This window comes from Lagopus leucura, unplaced genomic scaffold (assembly GCF_019238085.1).
Source record: "Lagopus leucura isolate 7727_CA_CO unplaced genomic scaffold, USGS_WTPT01 Super-Scaffold_100157, whole genome shotgun sequence".
In the NCBI taxonomy this organism is placed as follows: Eukaryota; Metazoa; Chordata; class Aves; order Galliformes; family Phasianidae; genus Lagopus; species Lagopus leucura.
Genome location: NW_024962334.1, coordinates 40,256,830 through 40,270,408, shown reverse-complemented (window position 1 = coordinate 40,270,408; position 13,579 = coordinate 40,256,830). Strand labels below are relative to the sequence as shown.

Here is a 13,579-nt window from a genome sequence, read left to right as displayed (position 1 = left end):
GCAAATTCACAACAAGCAGCGTTGATGCAATATTTTCTGAATTATTACCTATTCAACAAAAATTAAGCTATAACCTTAATGTACATAATAGATGACAATGATCATTGTAGAAGTGAAGACAGAAAACATTTTTCCTAGTTCCTTTTACTGTTTTGGAAAATGAACACAATAAAATCATATCCCTTTAGAAATACTGCTGCGTACTATTTATGAAATTTTAAGCTATGTTGTTTAGCAGCATTTATCTGTGTGGTTCAATGCTTGCCCTAAGAGACATTTATTTGTTCAAAGTATGAACTTATTCTAGATTTAAAATGGTAAAAGCAAACTAATGTAAAAACATAATGAAATCACCTTCCAATCTGCTTACATTCTCACTTTTCATACAAACCCCCATCATAAAAATAATCCTCCAAATTTCTCTGAGATTATTCCAACAAATCCCATGCCCATCAAATCCTAAAACATGTTCCACCTGCTATTGAAACTATCACAGTAATTGTCTAGGCTTTTATCTAATGAATATGCACTAACACAGTCAAAACAAAATTCTACAATCTACATTACTGGGAAAAGTTTTCGAAACAAGCTGTTGCAGGGAAAATTATGTAATACACTGTCAACATTCAGCAGAGGCAAGCTGTTAGGCAGGACTGACAGACTCCAGGTTCCCACACTCGGTCAGGGACTGTTTCGCTGTTACCCTCACGCCATTATTTTGGTTACTGATATATTGAAGATGTCCCATCTCATGCCCAAGCCTCATGCTTATGCCTGGACCATGCTGGTGATCATAGACTCATAGATTGTCCTGAATTGGAAGGCATCCATGAGGATCATAAGTGATTGCTGATGAGTCTCTTTTGCTGTACAAGTTTCAGTGAATAATCTGCACCTGTTCTCCAATGCATAAACTCATGGATACCTGCTGGAGCGCAGGGCAGTGACAGATGGAATTTCATGTGTTGTTGTGGGCTGTAGGCAGGTACTTGCCCCACACCAACATTCACAATAGAGCCCGGGGCAAATCAACAGAATCAAATGAGTTAATACTGAGATTAACAAACCACTGCTTCCACCCTACAGCCTACAAACATTGTTTTTGCTACCATCGTGATTAGAAAATTAATCTTAGCCCCATACCTTGATTTTTTGTTATCTCCATTTTTGTCTAAAAAGCACGGGCAGCAGCTTCATGTGCCAGTGTCACAGAAACATTTATTCAGACCAGCAAATGCAAGGATCAGTTTAGATAAGTTAAAACAGAATTAGACCAGGTCTTAAATAATATGTTTCAACAGTCATGTGTATTAGGAACTTCTTTATATGTGAAAAAATTTTAGGAAAACAATAACAGCTTCTTGTTTCTTTTCTGATTCCACAGAAAATTTAAGCACCTGGATATCTGTATGCAGATCTTGTTACTCACTCTTTACTGCTTTTCTGAGCCTGCCTGAGGAAGTGATTTTGCCACACACTACCCCAGAAACCTGTTGTGAGATATTAGTCTGATCCAATCACCAATTTCCCATAAACATTCATTTCTGTAATCTGTATGGATAAAGTGAGGATACACGCAAGGAGATAATGACAAGAAGTGGAGGTGTTCCAATAAAGAGTGAATCAAATTCAGAAAGTGCAAATGTGATAAACACATGGATCTTCAGGGTAGCATACATTCAGTATTAGTTCGGAAGTGGCTTTTTGTAGCCTTTGCACTTATTTTAATCATTAATATAAAAGACGGGGATGTTTTCTACAGTGTTTAATTCACAGTCTCCTTATAAAAAGCACTCTATAAGATCCAAAATAATTTGTAATTTGTTGCTTCTTGCTTTCATTTCATTTTATGGCATTCATTGATGGCGGCTTGGAGTTTTTTGAGGCAAAGCTAAAATAATGTTGCTTGGGAAATAGTTTTTTGTTTGTTTATTTGCTAAAAATTGTTATAACTTTTAGAATTGCTTCTCTAGACTCAAAAAACAGGGCTTTTGGTTTTGTTTTTTTTTTTTTTAAACTTAGAATCATCTCCTATATTTTAGTCAGAGATTTATCTTATGGTTAAATGTTACAGTCAATCTACAGTGGTCTCAGCTTTAATGAAAAAATCTCCTGGTCCTCCAAGGAGGACATGCACATCCCAAACTGATGAACTATACTGTAGGCATTGTAAGTAAAAATTTTAGTGGAAATAATAGCTATGAAATTTAGATCATATTTTGAAAAATCTGTTCCCATGCATTTCTGTATCTAAAAATAAAGTAAAAAGTAAAATAAAAAAAAAAAAAGTAAAAGCAGACAGTACATTCAAAAATGAAGTAAACAGAGAGGCCTCTGGGCAGCCAGGGAGAAGCTGAGCGAACAACCCTGCTGTTGTATGGTGGCAGAGACAGCTCTGCCTGCCCACTAGAGCCCATGGGGTGGATATGCATGGGGTCGAGCTGTGGCATAGCAAGGTCCCACTGTGGCAATGTTGAGCTATGTGGTGCCGTGATGGGTGCATTTGGGTGGCTCTAGGCAACAAGAGTCCTTGCTGGCAATGGTTAGTTGGGGTTATTTGAAGGGAAGGGCAAAAATTAATTCAATGTGTCTTGCATCATGAAAGAGTAAACTTAAGAACTGTCCTTCAGGAAAACTTTTTTTTCTGGTTTCTAACCTTGAACCATTTAGCAGTGGTTAAAATTGTATCTGTGCTGGCAAATCTAAAAAGCAGTGTCCTGTTAAGCTGCATCTATTACAAATCACACTGCTCAACTGCCAAGGGCTGTTTCATTTCAGACTAAGCAAAAACATTTTTTTTTTTTTTAAATTCCCCCCATTTATTCTTTGACACCTATTAACCATGTTGTGGGAACTGGGATACTTTTGTGTTGTGCTGCCTATTTCTACCTTACAACTTACTCTTCATATTTTAACATGCAGGAACTGAAAAATTTTTCTTTTAAAAAACAAACCTGCAGAACAGAAGTATTATAGTCAGGGTAGAAGTTATCCCAGTAACTCTTGCTTTTGAATTGTTATACTTGAAATTTATGTTTGAACACTGTACATCCCCTCTTCCTGTCTGCATACAAAATCTAAAGCGTTTACACAGTGAAACTTTTATTTCTAAAAAAAAAAAAAAAGGAAAAAAAATCATCAAATGCGCTTATGGATTTCAGCTGAGGGCACAAAAAGTGCTCCTGTTGGGCACAGCGCTGGGTAAAGCAAACGTCTGCCATACATCTGCAAAAGCTGTTTTGTTTTTTTTTTGTGAATGTGGTTTGAAAACGAGCCAAATATCTCGATTTTAGAAATAACAGATTTTACAGACGCGCATCAGATGCTTTAGCATAAATAAATGATAAACACAGATCAATCAATACTCTTTGCAACAGTTGCAGCTGGAGGAAACCTGCTGTCAGTGATAGCAGAGAACTGCCTCTTTTTGTACTGCATCTTTTAAACTCCTCCATCCACAAGCAGCAAGAGCTGAGCTCCAATTTAATTACTATCTGCGCTGCTCAACAATGGAAGCAACACAGACCACTGTGGCTCTGCCCCTTACTGCCCAAAATTGCCATTCATGTGAGCACATAAACAGCAATTCATGGTTGGCATGAAGGAGGCAAGATTACAGCCTGGAAATCAGCTAATGAACGTTAATTTAAGTTAAATATTGCTGAAGGATCCATAGGCATTTTTGCCTGGCATTGTATGCCATGTCTGCTGGCATGGATGTGACAAAGAGCACCAGCTCAACGTAGCTTCTGTGCCCAGCCGTGACAGTTTTTCCATGAAAATCAGCTGGAGAAAGATCAGCACAAAAGCAACTTTCAGACCAAATCCACTTTTTTGATGAACATTTGAGGTTTCCTGACATGAATACTACAGGCTTCTGCACAAGTGTTTCTGTCTTTGCCATTCTGAATTACTCAGCTACTCAGAAGACATATATTCAAAAATAGAACATAGAAATATCCTGAAAAATCTGGATTGTAAGAAAATTCTTTCACTTACTTATTTTGCAATTAAAAAATAATAATCTTGTAATTGTTACGCAGCTGTGTCTTTGTGATTTGTCTGTAAGACTGCTGGTATTACAAGGATGGAGATAATACAGAAATCTTACAAGAATGTCTACATATATGCCTATGTATTCAAAATTGCAAATTCACACAACATGAACGTATGGATGGATCTGCATAAATATACACATGCTAGAAATGGATTTTATCTTTACATCTCTGAACAAAATTATTCAGCTTAATATAAAAATTCCTAAAGAAAATATTTTCGGGGGATTCCACAGGCTTTGATATACATTGTCTAACAGAAAATGGTGTTTAATATCACAGAATCACAGAATCACAGAATTGTATGCTCATTGTTTTGACACAGATAGACAGAGAAGGCCACAAAAGTCCCTATTTTGTACAGAAATATTTCAGTGCAAATACACATATATATAGCAGCACAGTTCTGCCTCCCAACTCGTGTGGAGAATTTTCAATTATAATTTTACTGGTTGCAAGGGAAGCAGCATCAGACCTCACACAAAGGTAAGCATTATTAGAGTTGGCCATCATTTTTTTAAACCTTGCTATTTAAGGAACAAGTAGCCATTGCACAAGGTAAGATGCAGGCAGTCACATAAAATCAGTTGTGTGTAAATTTGGAGATGGAGATAAAATGTCTGTTAAATACAACTTATTTCACCCTATACTTCCAAGCAGCATTGACTCATCATGCTGATGTTTCATTAGCAGGCAGAGAAAGGTGACTCTGCTAATAAATTTGAGCACCTCCTAAGGTTGATGTAAAAATGGGGAAAAAAATAAGAAAAGCACCACATCTCAAGAAGTTCACTGAGATCTGCTTATTGCTCACTGCTTCCCAAAATGCATGTGAAGCACCACCGCTGCATACGGTAGACTTCAGACACAGCACTCACAAGTGGCATGGCTGCACCATGGGTTGTGATGGTTGGTACAGCTCCATCCCACACCGGCACAAAGACAACCCCTGTCTGTGGGAGCCATCTCCAGTGCACAGCATTCATCTCGCAGCAGTGCACTCACAGTCACATCAGTAACAGGCTTTCTAGCTTTCTTCTGCTTAACAAATCATCGTGTGGTTGCACGGCTTATTGTCAGTATCCCACTTCTTTGTTCCTTTTTCCAAGGGAATAAGAAGAAGGGAGTGATATTACTATTTTTCACCCTTCTAAACTGTCCACGGCATCAAGGAGATTGGGAATTTTGGTCTGTCTTTACATATAGGGAAATGAGTGGTAACAGAAAGGGCAAGGACTGAACGAGTCATCAGGAAAAGCAAGAAAATACATCTCCTTCCCTCCAGCAGTGCTCCACAGTGTCAGAAGGCACAAAGGCGGCCGCTCAGTGCCAGCCCAGTAGTGATCTGAGGACTAAACCACCTACAAACCACCTTTCCCTTTAATCCATGCCAGATAGCTTCCTGAAAGAGAGGATTCATAACTCATACTAAAAAACAAACTAACAAATCCTTCCTGGTACATCCAAAATAAAGCCCAAACCTGCATTCACTGAAGTGAGCAGCAAACTTTTTATCTTTATTCTCAACTGAACTAATCAAGTGCCTCCTCTCCTTACACATATGTAAGTTTTGTTTTTTCATACCTGGAAGCATTGAGTCCCACAGGCCACCTACGTGCTGTCTCAGAAGGAAGTCCTTCTCTCCTTTGAAATGTGCTGAAATTCAGCTTCCTTAAAGGCTTTTATCTTTGTAAATAAATAAATCGGGAATAAATCAGAGTAGCCAGCTTACTTTCTTTGTAATCTTTCTTTCAATAATATGTTTTTTTGCTGTATTCCTTCTTATGTTTATCTCCAAAGTAAACAATATAAATCTCATCAATTTTCTTCTGCTTAAGTTTTACACATCTCTAATCCCTTTGCCATATGCCTCTGAATCCTCAATGTTTCTAGTATACATTTTTGAGCCAGAACAGCCAGATGAAGCAGAAAGCACTCTGCAAGAACATACCTTTCATTTGCTAATGACACCATAACATCCTCAATATTAGCCACACTGCTCTTCACGCACCCGGCCCTGCTCTGCACTTCCCTCATTACCACACTTTGGTTAGCAGAGATTTCCACAAACCATCCACAGCAACGACCAGTCCTTCATCTCGAACAGGTGTTGTTAACTCAGAGCCCCAAAATACGCTTCATATTTCAAATCCATTTTAAGAAGCAAGAAATTTGAGACCAACTGAACAACAATGATAACACTGCCCATTTAAATGCTTTCTGTTCAGGCATTAAATTTGGTTACTTTATGACTCAGGGAGGGCTGCCTATTAGTATGAGCTGACAAGCTGTTTCTACCAGTTAACAAAGTGGTCTTTGTAATATATTACATAACACAACATGCTGTTAGAACACCTCTGGGTTGACTGCTTCGTTTAAAATTCATGCACCAGGAAACAAAAGTCAGAGAAGAAATGCAAGCCCTGCTAGAACTTACATGATTTGCAGGCAAACCAGGCAGTTTTACACACAAATAAATGTCAAGTTCATCACAAATGCCTTGAGAATAATCTATCTACTGATGCATATCAGCTTTTTTGTCTGGATAACTAATAGTTTACATGGGAAAAAAAGCTAAACTGCCTGAAAGGTTGTAGAGATAGTTAGCAGTGAACACAGGAATCAATTCAGGTTCATTACTACTTGCAAAACCAAGGCAATATTGGACAGCAGTAATTCAAAAGTAGTACAATTAATGGAGATCAGACAGATATTCTAATGCTTGCCTTCTTAATGCAACTCGCTAACCTGAAGAGAATTGAAAGAACCTAAGAAAATGTTTCCACGGACCTTTGGTACCTCTGATATTTCACAAGGCAATTTCATGTGACCTTTAATTTTTAGTGCGGGGTTTTCCATTTGTAGGCTAGCACTTCATAAAGGGCTGCCATTAAGTATTTTCAGAACTCTGTTAATATCTCTTAAACAGGAATTTGTAAGCAAAGCTGTAAAGAATCACCGAATAGGAGAATTTCACTATCTAAATCACAGAGAAGCTACAAAATTTTAAAGCATGTTAAGGCAATTTCCAACACTATATACACTATCCCCACCTTTCAGTGTCTGTGAATCATTACTGAAGAAAGCAAAACCTCTGACTAAATTCCTGTGTTCAAAAGGGCAAAAATGGCTATAATTGTGGCTGTTCATTTATGATCTGGTCAACATTTGTGTTACTGCTTTTTCTGCTTACATAATTTACTCTTGGAGGTAAAGTCGAAATATTTTGCTCTGTCTTAAAGTAAAATGCACCATTTTATTGTTCTCACACTTATGTGCTGTTGCTAGGAAGATACAGCTGCACTATAACCTAATTGTCTGCTATTTAGGTATGGACTCATGAATCCCATATTTTTATTCTAAATCTAAGTTCAGTCATTGTAGCTAATGTCCTTGATGCTATCTCAAATTGCTGTCATTACACGGATCACTAGAAACTGGAAGTAATAGTAAAAAAGAAAAGAAAAAAGAAAGGTACCAAATTAGATGATGGATAAAGGTTTAATCAATTTAATTTTATCACTAAATTCAGTCCCTTCCTCTCAAGCTGCCAGGGAATGAGATAAGCGGAACACATCTTGAGGCACGACACAATCCTGTTGTGGGGAAAGAGTTGTGTCCCTGAACCTCGCCGAGATGAAACACTCTCATTTATTACTTTGGCATTGCAGGATGATGAAGAACCAAGCTGGTTTCCTCCCTCTGTCCTCAGCACACTCTTTCTATTTCATTAATTTTTCATGAAATTTTGTTTCACAATCGTTTTGTCTCTCTCGTGTTCTTGCTGCCCTTTCTTAGTTTATTCTGTCAATTTTTATCTCATATCACATTTTATCAAAAACAACCCCTGACAAACCTTTCCATCACATCATGGATACTCGATTCCCTCTCATTCTCTATAATTAACTTTAATTGCTAGCTCTATAAAAAGGTATTGCAAATGAGGTGGCTTACTTGTTGTTTTACGCTGGAAAATAACTAAGAAGTGACATATCCTCAGTCACCAATTTCATATTTAGTTTCTCTGTGTTGATTTCTAAGAAGTTAAGGGAAGCTGCCAAACTGTGCCTTTTTAGTGTTATCAGTGAATGGCAACTCTGCTTTTGTTTGGTCTACTTTTAACCATTTATCTCAGAAAGCAAGCTTGCTTTTCAAATTTGCACAGGGCGTGCGGAGGCCGCTGCATTGAATTCTGCCAATACTCTGCCATGCTTCAAAACCTTGGAGAAAACACCACAAGAACCCACATATCCAACAATTTTCTCTACAGATCTAATATTTCAAATGGATTTCATTAACTCATTAGTTGGAGTTTTTTAACTTCTGGTCATTTTATACACATATATCAAAACGAAAAGAAAAAAATAAAGAGAGAATAAAATATCCATTTCCACTTTTGCACGAAATTAGCCTGCGGATATTTTGGCAATCAGCTGCATTTATTTTTCATTAGGTCTTTGAGAAATTAAGAAATTTCCCACTCAGAGTTAAATATTTATTTTTTAATGATAAAATATCCCCTCCCATATGCCCAGTAATTTAACAAAAGCTGTGAATATCCAACCGTTTGAGTGTTGTTAACATACTTTCTGCAAGCAGTGTAAAACTGAATGGAATTTCTGGGCAAATATATGCTTGGAATGTGATATCCAGTGGACATTTAATGTTAATGCTTCAAGGCAAGATATTTATACTCAATAATTTGCTAGATTTTATATACCTAAAAATTAGGTGCATGAAAATTAATTACTAGGCTATGTCTTTGTATACTGGAATCTCACTCAGTGTCTTCAATTCTCAATTTGCATATATGGAAATTCTCTCTCTGTCTTTCCCAGCACAGCACATGGGTTCTATTGTTTTGGGTGTTTTTTTTTTTTTTTTTTTTTTTTTTTAAATCATAAATACACAAAGACACTTAGCTATTCAAAGAATGTTGTTTGTTCTCCTTGCCTGAACTTGCTTTCTGCCCCCAAGAAACTCCTAAAGGAGAGCATCCAGGTATACAGAGAATGAAGGAAATTGCAAAAACAGAAAAACGGACTTATAATTCACACCGAGGACAGAAACATGAGTAAAACCATAGAAAGTAAAATAGAAGAGGAAAAATGCATTAAATAGAGAATAATATTTACTTCTACTGCTATGCATTCTTAGATGTACTGAAAGACATTGTCTCCGTTTGTTTTTAAGTACAAATTTTATATAATGTGCCTGATAAAATACATCAAATTGTATAAATAATCTGTAGAGCTCACCTCCTTGAGGAGTGGGGGTGTGAGAGATAATTTCATTTCCTTACCCTGATACTGCTCCATTTAAACATAAAATAAGAACCAATTTTTGTATGCATGTGTCCAGAGGTATCTGTGTGTCTAACAAAATAGGTACTGGAGAACTGTTAAGGGCAAGTGCTTTAGTTGCAACTTTATAAAAGGATTTTTCATACAATCTATTAAATAATCAGAACTGCAGATTAGTGCAGACCATATTAATTCTTGTGAAGATGTAGTAATTTGTGAGCCTAATAAACATTTTCTTGATGAACTTCCAGGAGAGCTAGTTGTTAAACAACACCTTTGCACAAGATACAATCAGAAAAAGGCATAGGAATATATGATAAATAAATAAGATTTCACAATAATCAAAACCAATAGGTTTTTTACTGGACATGCCACAAGTTAGAGGAATTTTGCCAGCATAAATTCGCAGGAATGTGTATTTTCTTTTTGTTTGTTTTAAGATTATATACAGCGGTTATATACAAAAGAAAAATAAAATAACACGAACACATGCATTTCTCCCAATAGCAAGTATAGTAACTACCTGGTTGTAGAGTGGTTACAACAGTGTGTTTGAAGGAACAAAAAGACAAACTCTTCATGTGCACGTTCTCAATGACACTGGTCAGAAAAATACTTTCTAGAATGCCATTAGCATCCAGCTATGTGTTCTGCAAATAGCTGTCATTTACCGGGTTATTATTTAGCAAGATTTTCATTTGTTTTGTGTAGGGCTTTTTTTTGGTTTTGGTTTGTTTTTTTTTTTTTTTTTTTTACATTCAACTTCCACTTTATCTTGGCAAAACAGGGCAATAAACAAAGCAGCAAAAGTGTTACTAAAAGACTTTCATTTATGTCTGTTTCTTAGAAAGAAAATTGACACATGATTTTCTGTCGTAACAAAGCACCTTTTCTCCACTGCATGCATAATTGGCCACATTTTTCTCTTGGCCAAGCAAAGGGTAGTTAGGCTAAGTTTGTAAATCCCCCAAAAGTTGTTTTTCTCAAACATCTACAAACATAACAAAGCCTGCAGAGAGCAACTTACGTACAAGCAGATTTAAAGGCACAGAGTGTGGGTGCTCTCTCTTTGCTTCTTATTTTAATATTTGCTTTGAAACAGCGTAAAACACACTTTAGCACTGGATGTTACAGCACACTAAAGATGAGAAGCAGCAAATCAAGACTACACACATACCAGAAGCATTAATGCTTCTGCAGGTGTGCTGTTCTCGCTTGTGCTCAGGTCACTGTTTGTTAGTATGGTTATGAAAATAGAGTTCAAAGTGAAAGTTGAAATAGTGGCAGTTGTACAATAGAGTCTGGAATTCTGCATCTGACCCATTTTCACTTGTTACCACACAAAACCTTCTTCGACATTTCTAAAAAGTTATCCAGAAACATGATTGTTGGCTTTAACACAAGTCAATAATTAAAAGACTGTTAGCTAATGTGCTCTATAAATTACAATTTCTAGAATCAGAAGAAGAAATAATATAGCCAAAGTATCAGCTTCATATGACAAGCTGAAACTTGTGTCAACCTCTAGTGTCTAGAGGTCTAGAAAATGACAGGTTGGGGGATATTTACTGCTCAGATAAATACTTGAAGTTAGCATCGCTGTGCCCTAATGCGTTGCAACTGGCATTGTTTCTTGTATCCATTCATTTTACCGTAGTGTTCACTGTCTGCTAACTTTGACTTTTTCAGGCAAAACATCAAAACTCAGGGAGTTGTGTGTCATCCTCTCTACAGGAAAAAACAGGACAGCCTTCAGATGAGCTTTTATCTAGGGCATATTCCCTTTGCGGTGACATCCTGTAGCTTTACTTTTCTTGCTCATGACAATTAGTACTTCCCTAGCAAAGGTATTTCACTGGGGGAAGCGGAACAGTACCAAAAATAGCTAAACTTGGCGGACCTTCTCGCCAAAAAAAGAAAAAAAAAAAAAAAAAAAAAAAGAGAGCTTTGGGGTCACCACCTGCAGCCGAGAGGCTGCGCACCGCTTCGTGCTCCACACGGGCATGTCCTGCCTGGTGGCACGGGGACACCGCGGGACGCGGCCGGACTCCGGGGAGCCAGGGAAAAGCACCCGGGACAGTTCCGCCTCGCCAGCACCGCCGCCGCCGCCCCGAACAAAGAGAGGAGGGGAGCCAACAGGGCGGGGGGATCGGCGGTCTCTCTGGTCCCCGTTTCGCCCCGCGGGACAGGAAAGCATCGTCGCCCCTGCGCGGCCGTCGAGGCCGGTGCCGGCGGGCGCCATCCAGAGTCGAGAAAAGCAGGAGCAGCCGGAGCGTGCGGCAACGTGCGGGCTGGAGACGGGCAGAGGGAGGCGGGGGCGGGAAGGGAAATCAAGGGAAAAAGAAAAAGAAACAAAATTCCTCTTACCTTTCCTCTTCGATCTCCTCCTCCTCCTCCTCTTGGACTTGCATTTCAGCTGCCCGCTCGGCCCTCCCGACGCCCTGCTGCCGCCGAGGACGGATGTCATGCCCGTACCTGAGAGCAACGGCACCGCGCCGCGATGCTCTTCTCCCGCCGACTTTCCTCTCTTTCTGGAGGCGGCTTTTATAGCGCGCAGGGGAGGGCCGCTCGCTCGGCGCTGCCCGGCGTGGGGTCGCGCCTCCGCCCCGACGGGCCGGGCCCGGCCGTGCGGTGCTCGGGGGCGGGAGCGGCCGCCGCGGCTCCTCCGGCCCCGCGCCCACTTTTGGTACCTCTGCGACTTTCTCGGCCCCGGCCGCTTTGAAGGAAGAGCGCGAGGAGTGAGGGAGGGGGTGCGGAGCGGAGCGGGGTGGGGGGTGGGGGGGAATAGGGGGGGCGGATTTGCTGCTGCAAAGTCTCCTGCAGCCCAATCGCTCCCGCCGCCCTGCTCTGACATCAGCTCCGCCAGCCCTCGCCCCCAAACTCCGCTCCCCACGGGCTGCCGGCTGTGCTCGACTCCCGGCAGAGAGCCGCGCGGAGCGGCCCCGCGGAAACGGCAGCGTCCTGCCGCCCGATGCGGGGAAACCCTGAGGGGCGGCAGGCGAGGAGAGATGCTGCAAACAGGGTTGCAAGCCCCCCTTTCTTTCTTTTTTCTTTCTTTCTCTCTCTCTCTCTCTTTTTTTCTTTCTCTCTTTACACCATGTGGACACCGAACACTGCTTCCAGCAGCACAGAAATGCTGCTGCCGTCTTCCTCAACCAAGCACTTATTAACTAGTTCGCTAATTGCGCTGCTTATTTTTTCCAGGGAAAGAGTATGAGTTACTGTCGAAAGATCCCTGATCCGCAAGCCTTACGCGGAAGGCTAAGTGTAGCGATTTCTCTTGAATCTCCACTTGTTTGTAAGGTACGTGCTCCGCTACACTCACAGTCAAGGGCAAAAGCTCTGTGAAAAGAAGGGTCTGTTGTCACTCAGACTGATACATTAACGCTCTGCAGTGCCTCATTTAGACAACTGCGCAATTAATGTGTCGGGAGCAGAGGGGCTTTTATGGGGAGGAAAGATGACAACAGCATTCCTCTAAAAAGCTTGACTACAAAGCATTACACATTCATTAGGAAAAGCAAGCATATGCAACAGATAAAATACTGCTTTAAGTTATAGGGGACTTACTGCTTCTGCGTTTTTCCCTCCTTAGTTATTATCTAAGTTAAAAATATGTATCTGGATTCACAGGCAGTGAATGGAAAACAGAAGAATATCAAGAAAAAAAAAAACTATGCTAAATAATTAATGTCATCATTAGTGCTGACTCTATTTGTAGTCGGCTGGAGAAGCACAGTAAAACCCTGTTTATCAGAACTCCTTTAATCTAAAACTTCCTCTTGTTGGAATGTAGGTTACCCAGCTCCTGCTGCTAAGCACTTCCACTGCAACTCTCCCAGCTATTAGAAACCCTCTGTGTTTGGCTGTTTTAGTCCTTTGTTGTTTTTGGATTAAGCAGAGCTACATGTTACACAGATTTCACAGATAAACAAAAATATTTCCACAATCGTCTCTAAAAGTGCTCGGTTGGCCAAGAATTTGGATAATGCACTCATACCTAAATGGTGTCACCTCTTGGATCCTCCAAGGAGTGGTTCTGCTTTTTTTTTCCCATGTATGCCCCAAGTAACCTCAGTTTTAGCTATGCGGCACAGCACAAAGCACAAAAAAGAAATGGTCCCTATGCCTTATCAGCTAAGTTAAGAGAGCCTTAGAATTTGTTCCAACAACCAGCAGTGTTGCTGCTGATGTCAGTTGTAATTCAGGAAGCCCTACATG

The 13,579-nt window shown here is 39.9% G+C and overlaps 1 protein-coding gene across 1 annotated transcript in view; it reads right to left on the bottom strand.

Annotated features, from left to right (window-relative positions):
* Positions 1–11,825, bottom strand: part of ADARB2 (adenosine deaminase RNA specific B2 (inactive)) — a 292,193-nt gene extending 280,368 nt beyond the window's left edge. Inside the window, exon 1 of the mRNA XM_042888886.1 lies at positions 11,726–11,825. Within this exon, the coding sequence (XP_042744820.1) occupies positions 11,726–11,825 (100 nt within the window). The remainder of the gene's footprint in view (positions 1–11,725) is intronic.
* Between the last annotated feature and the right edge of the window lie 1,754 nt (positions 11,826–13,579).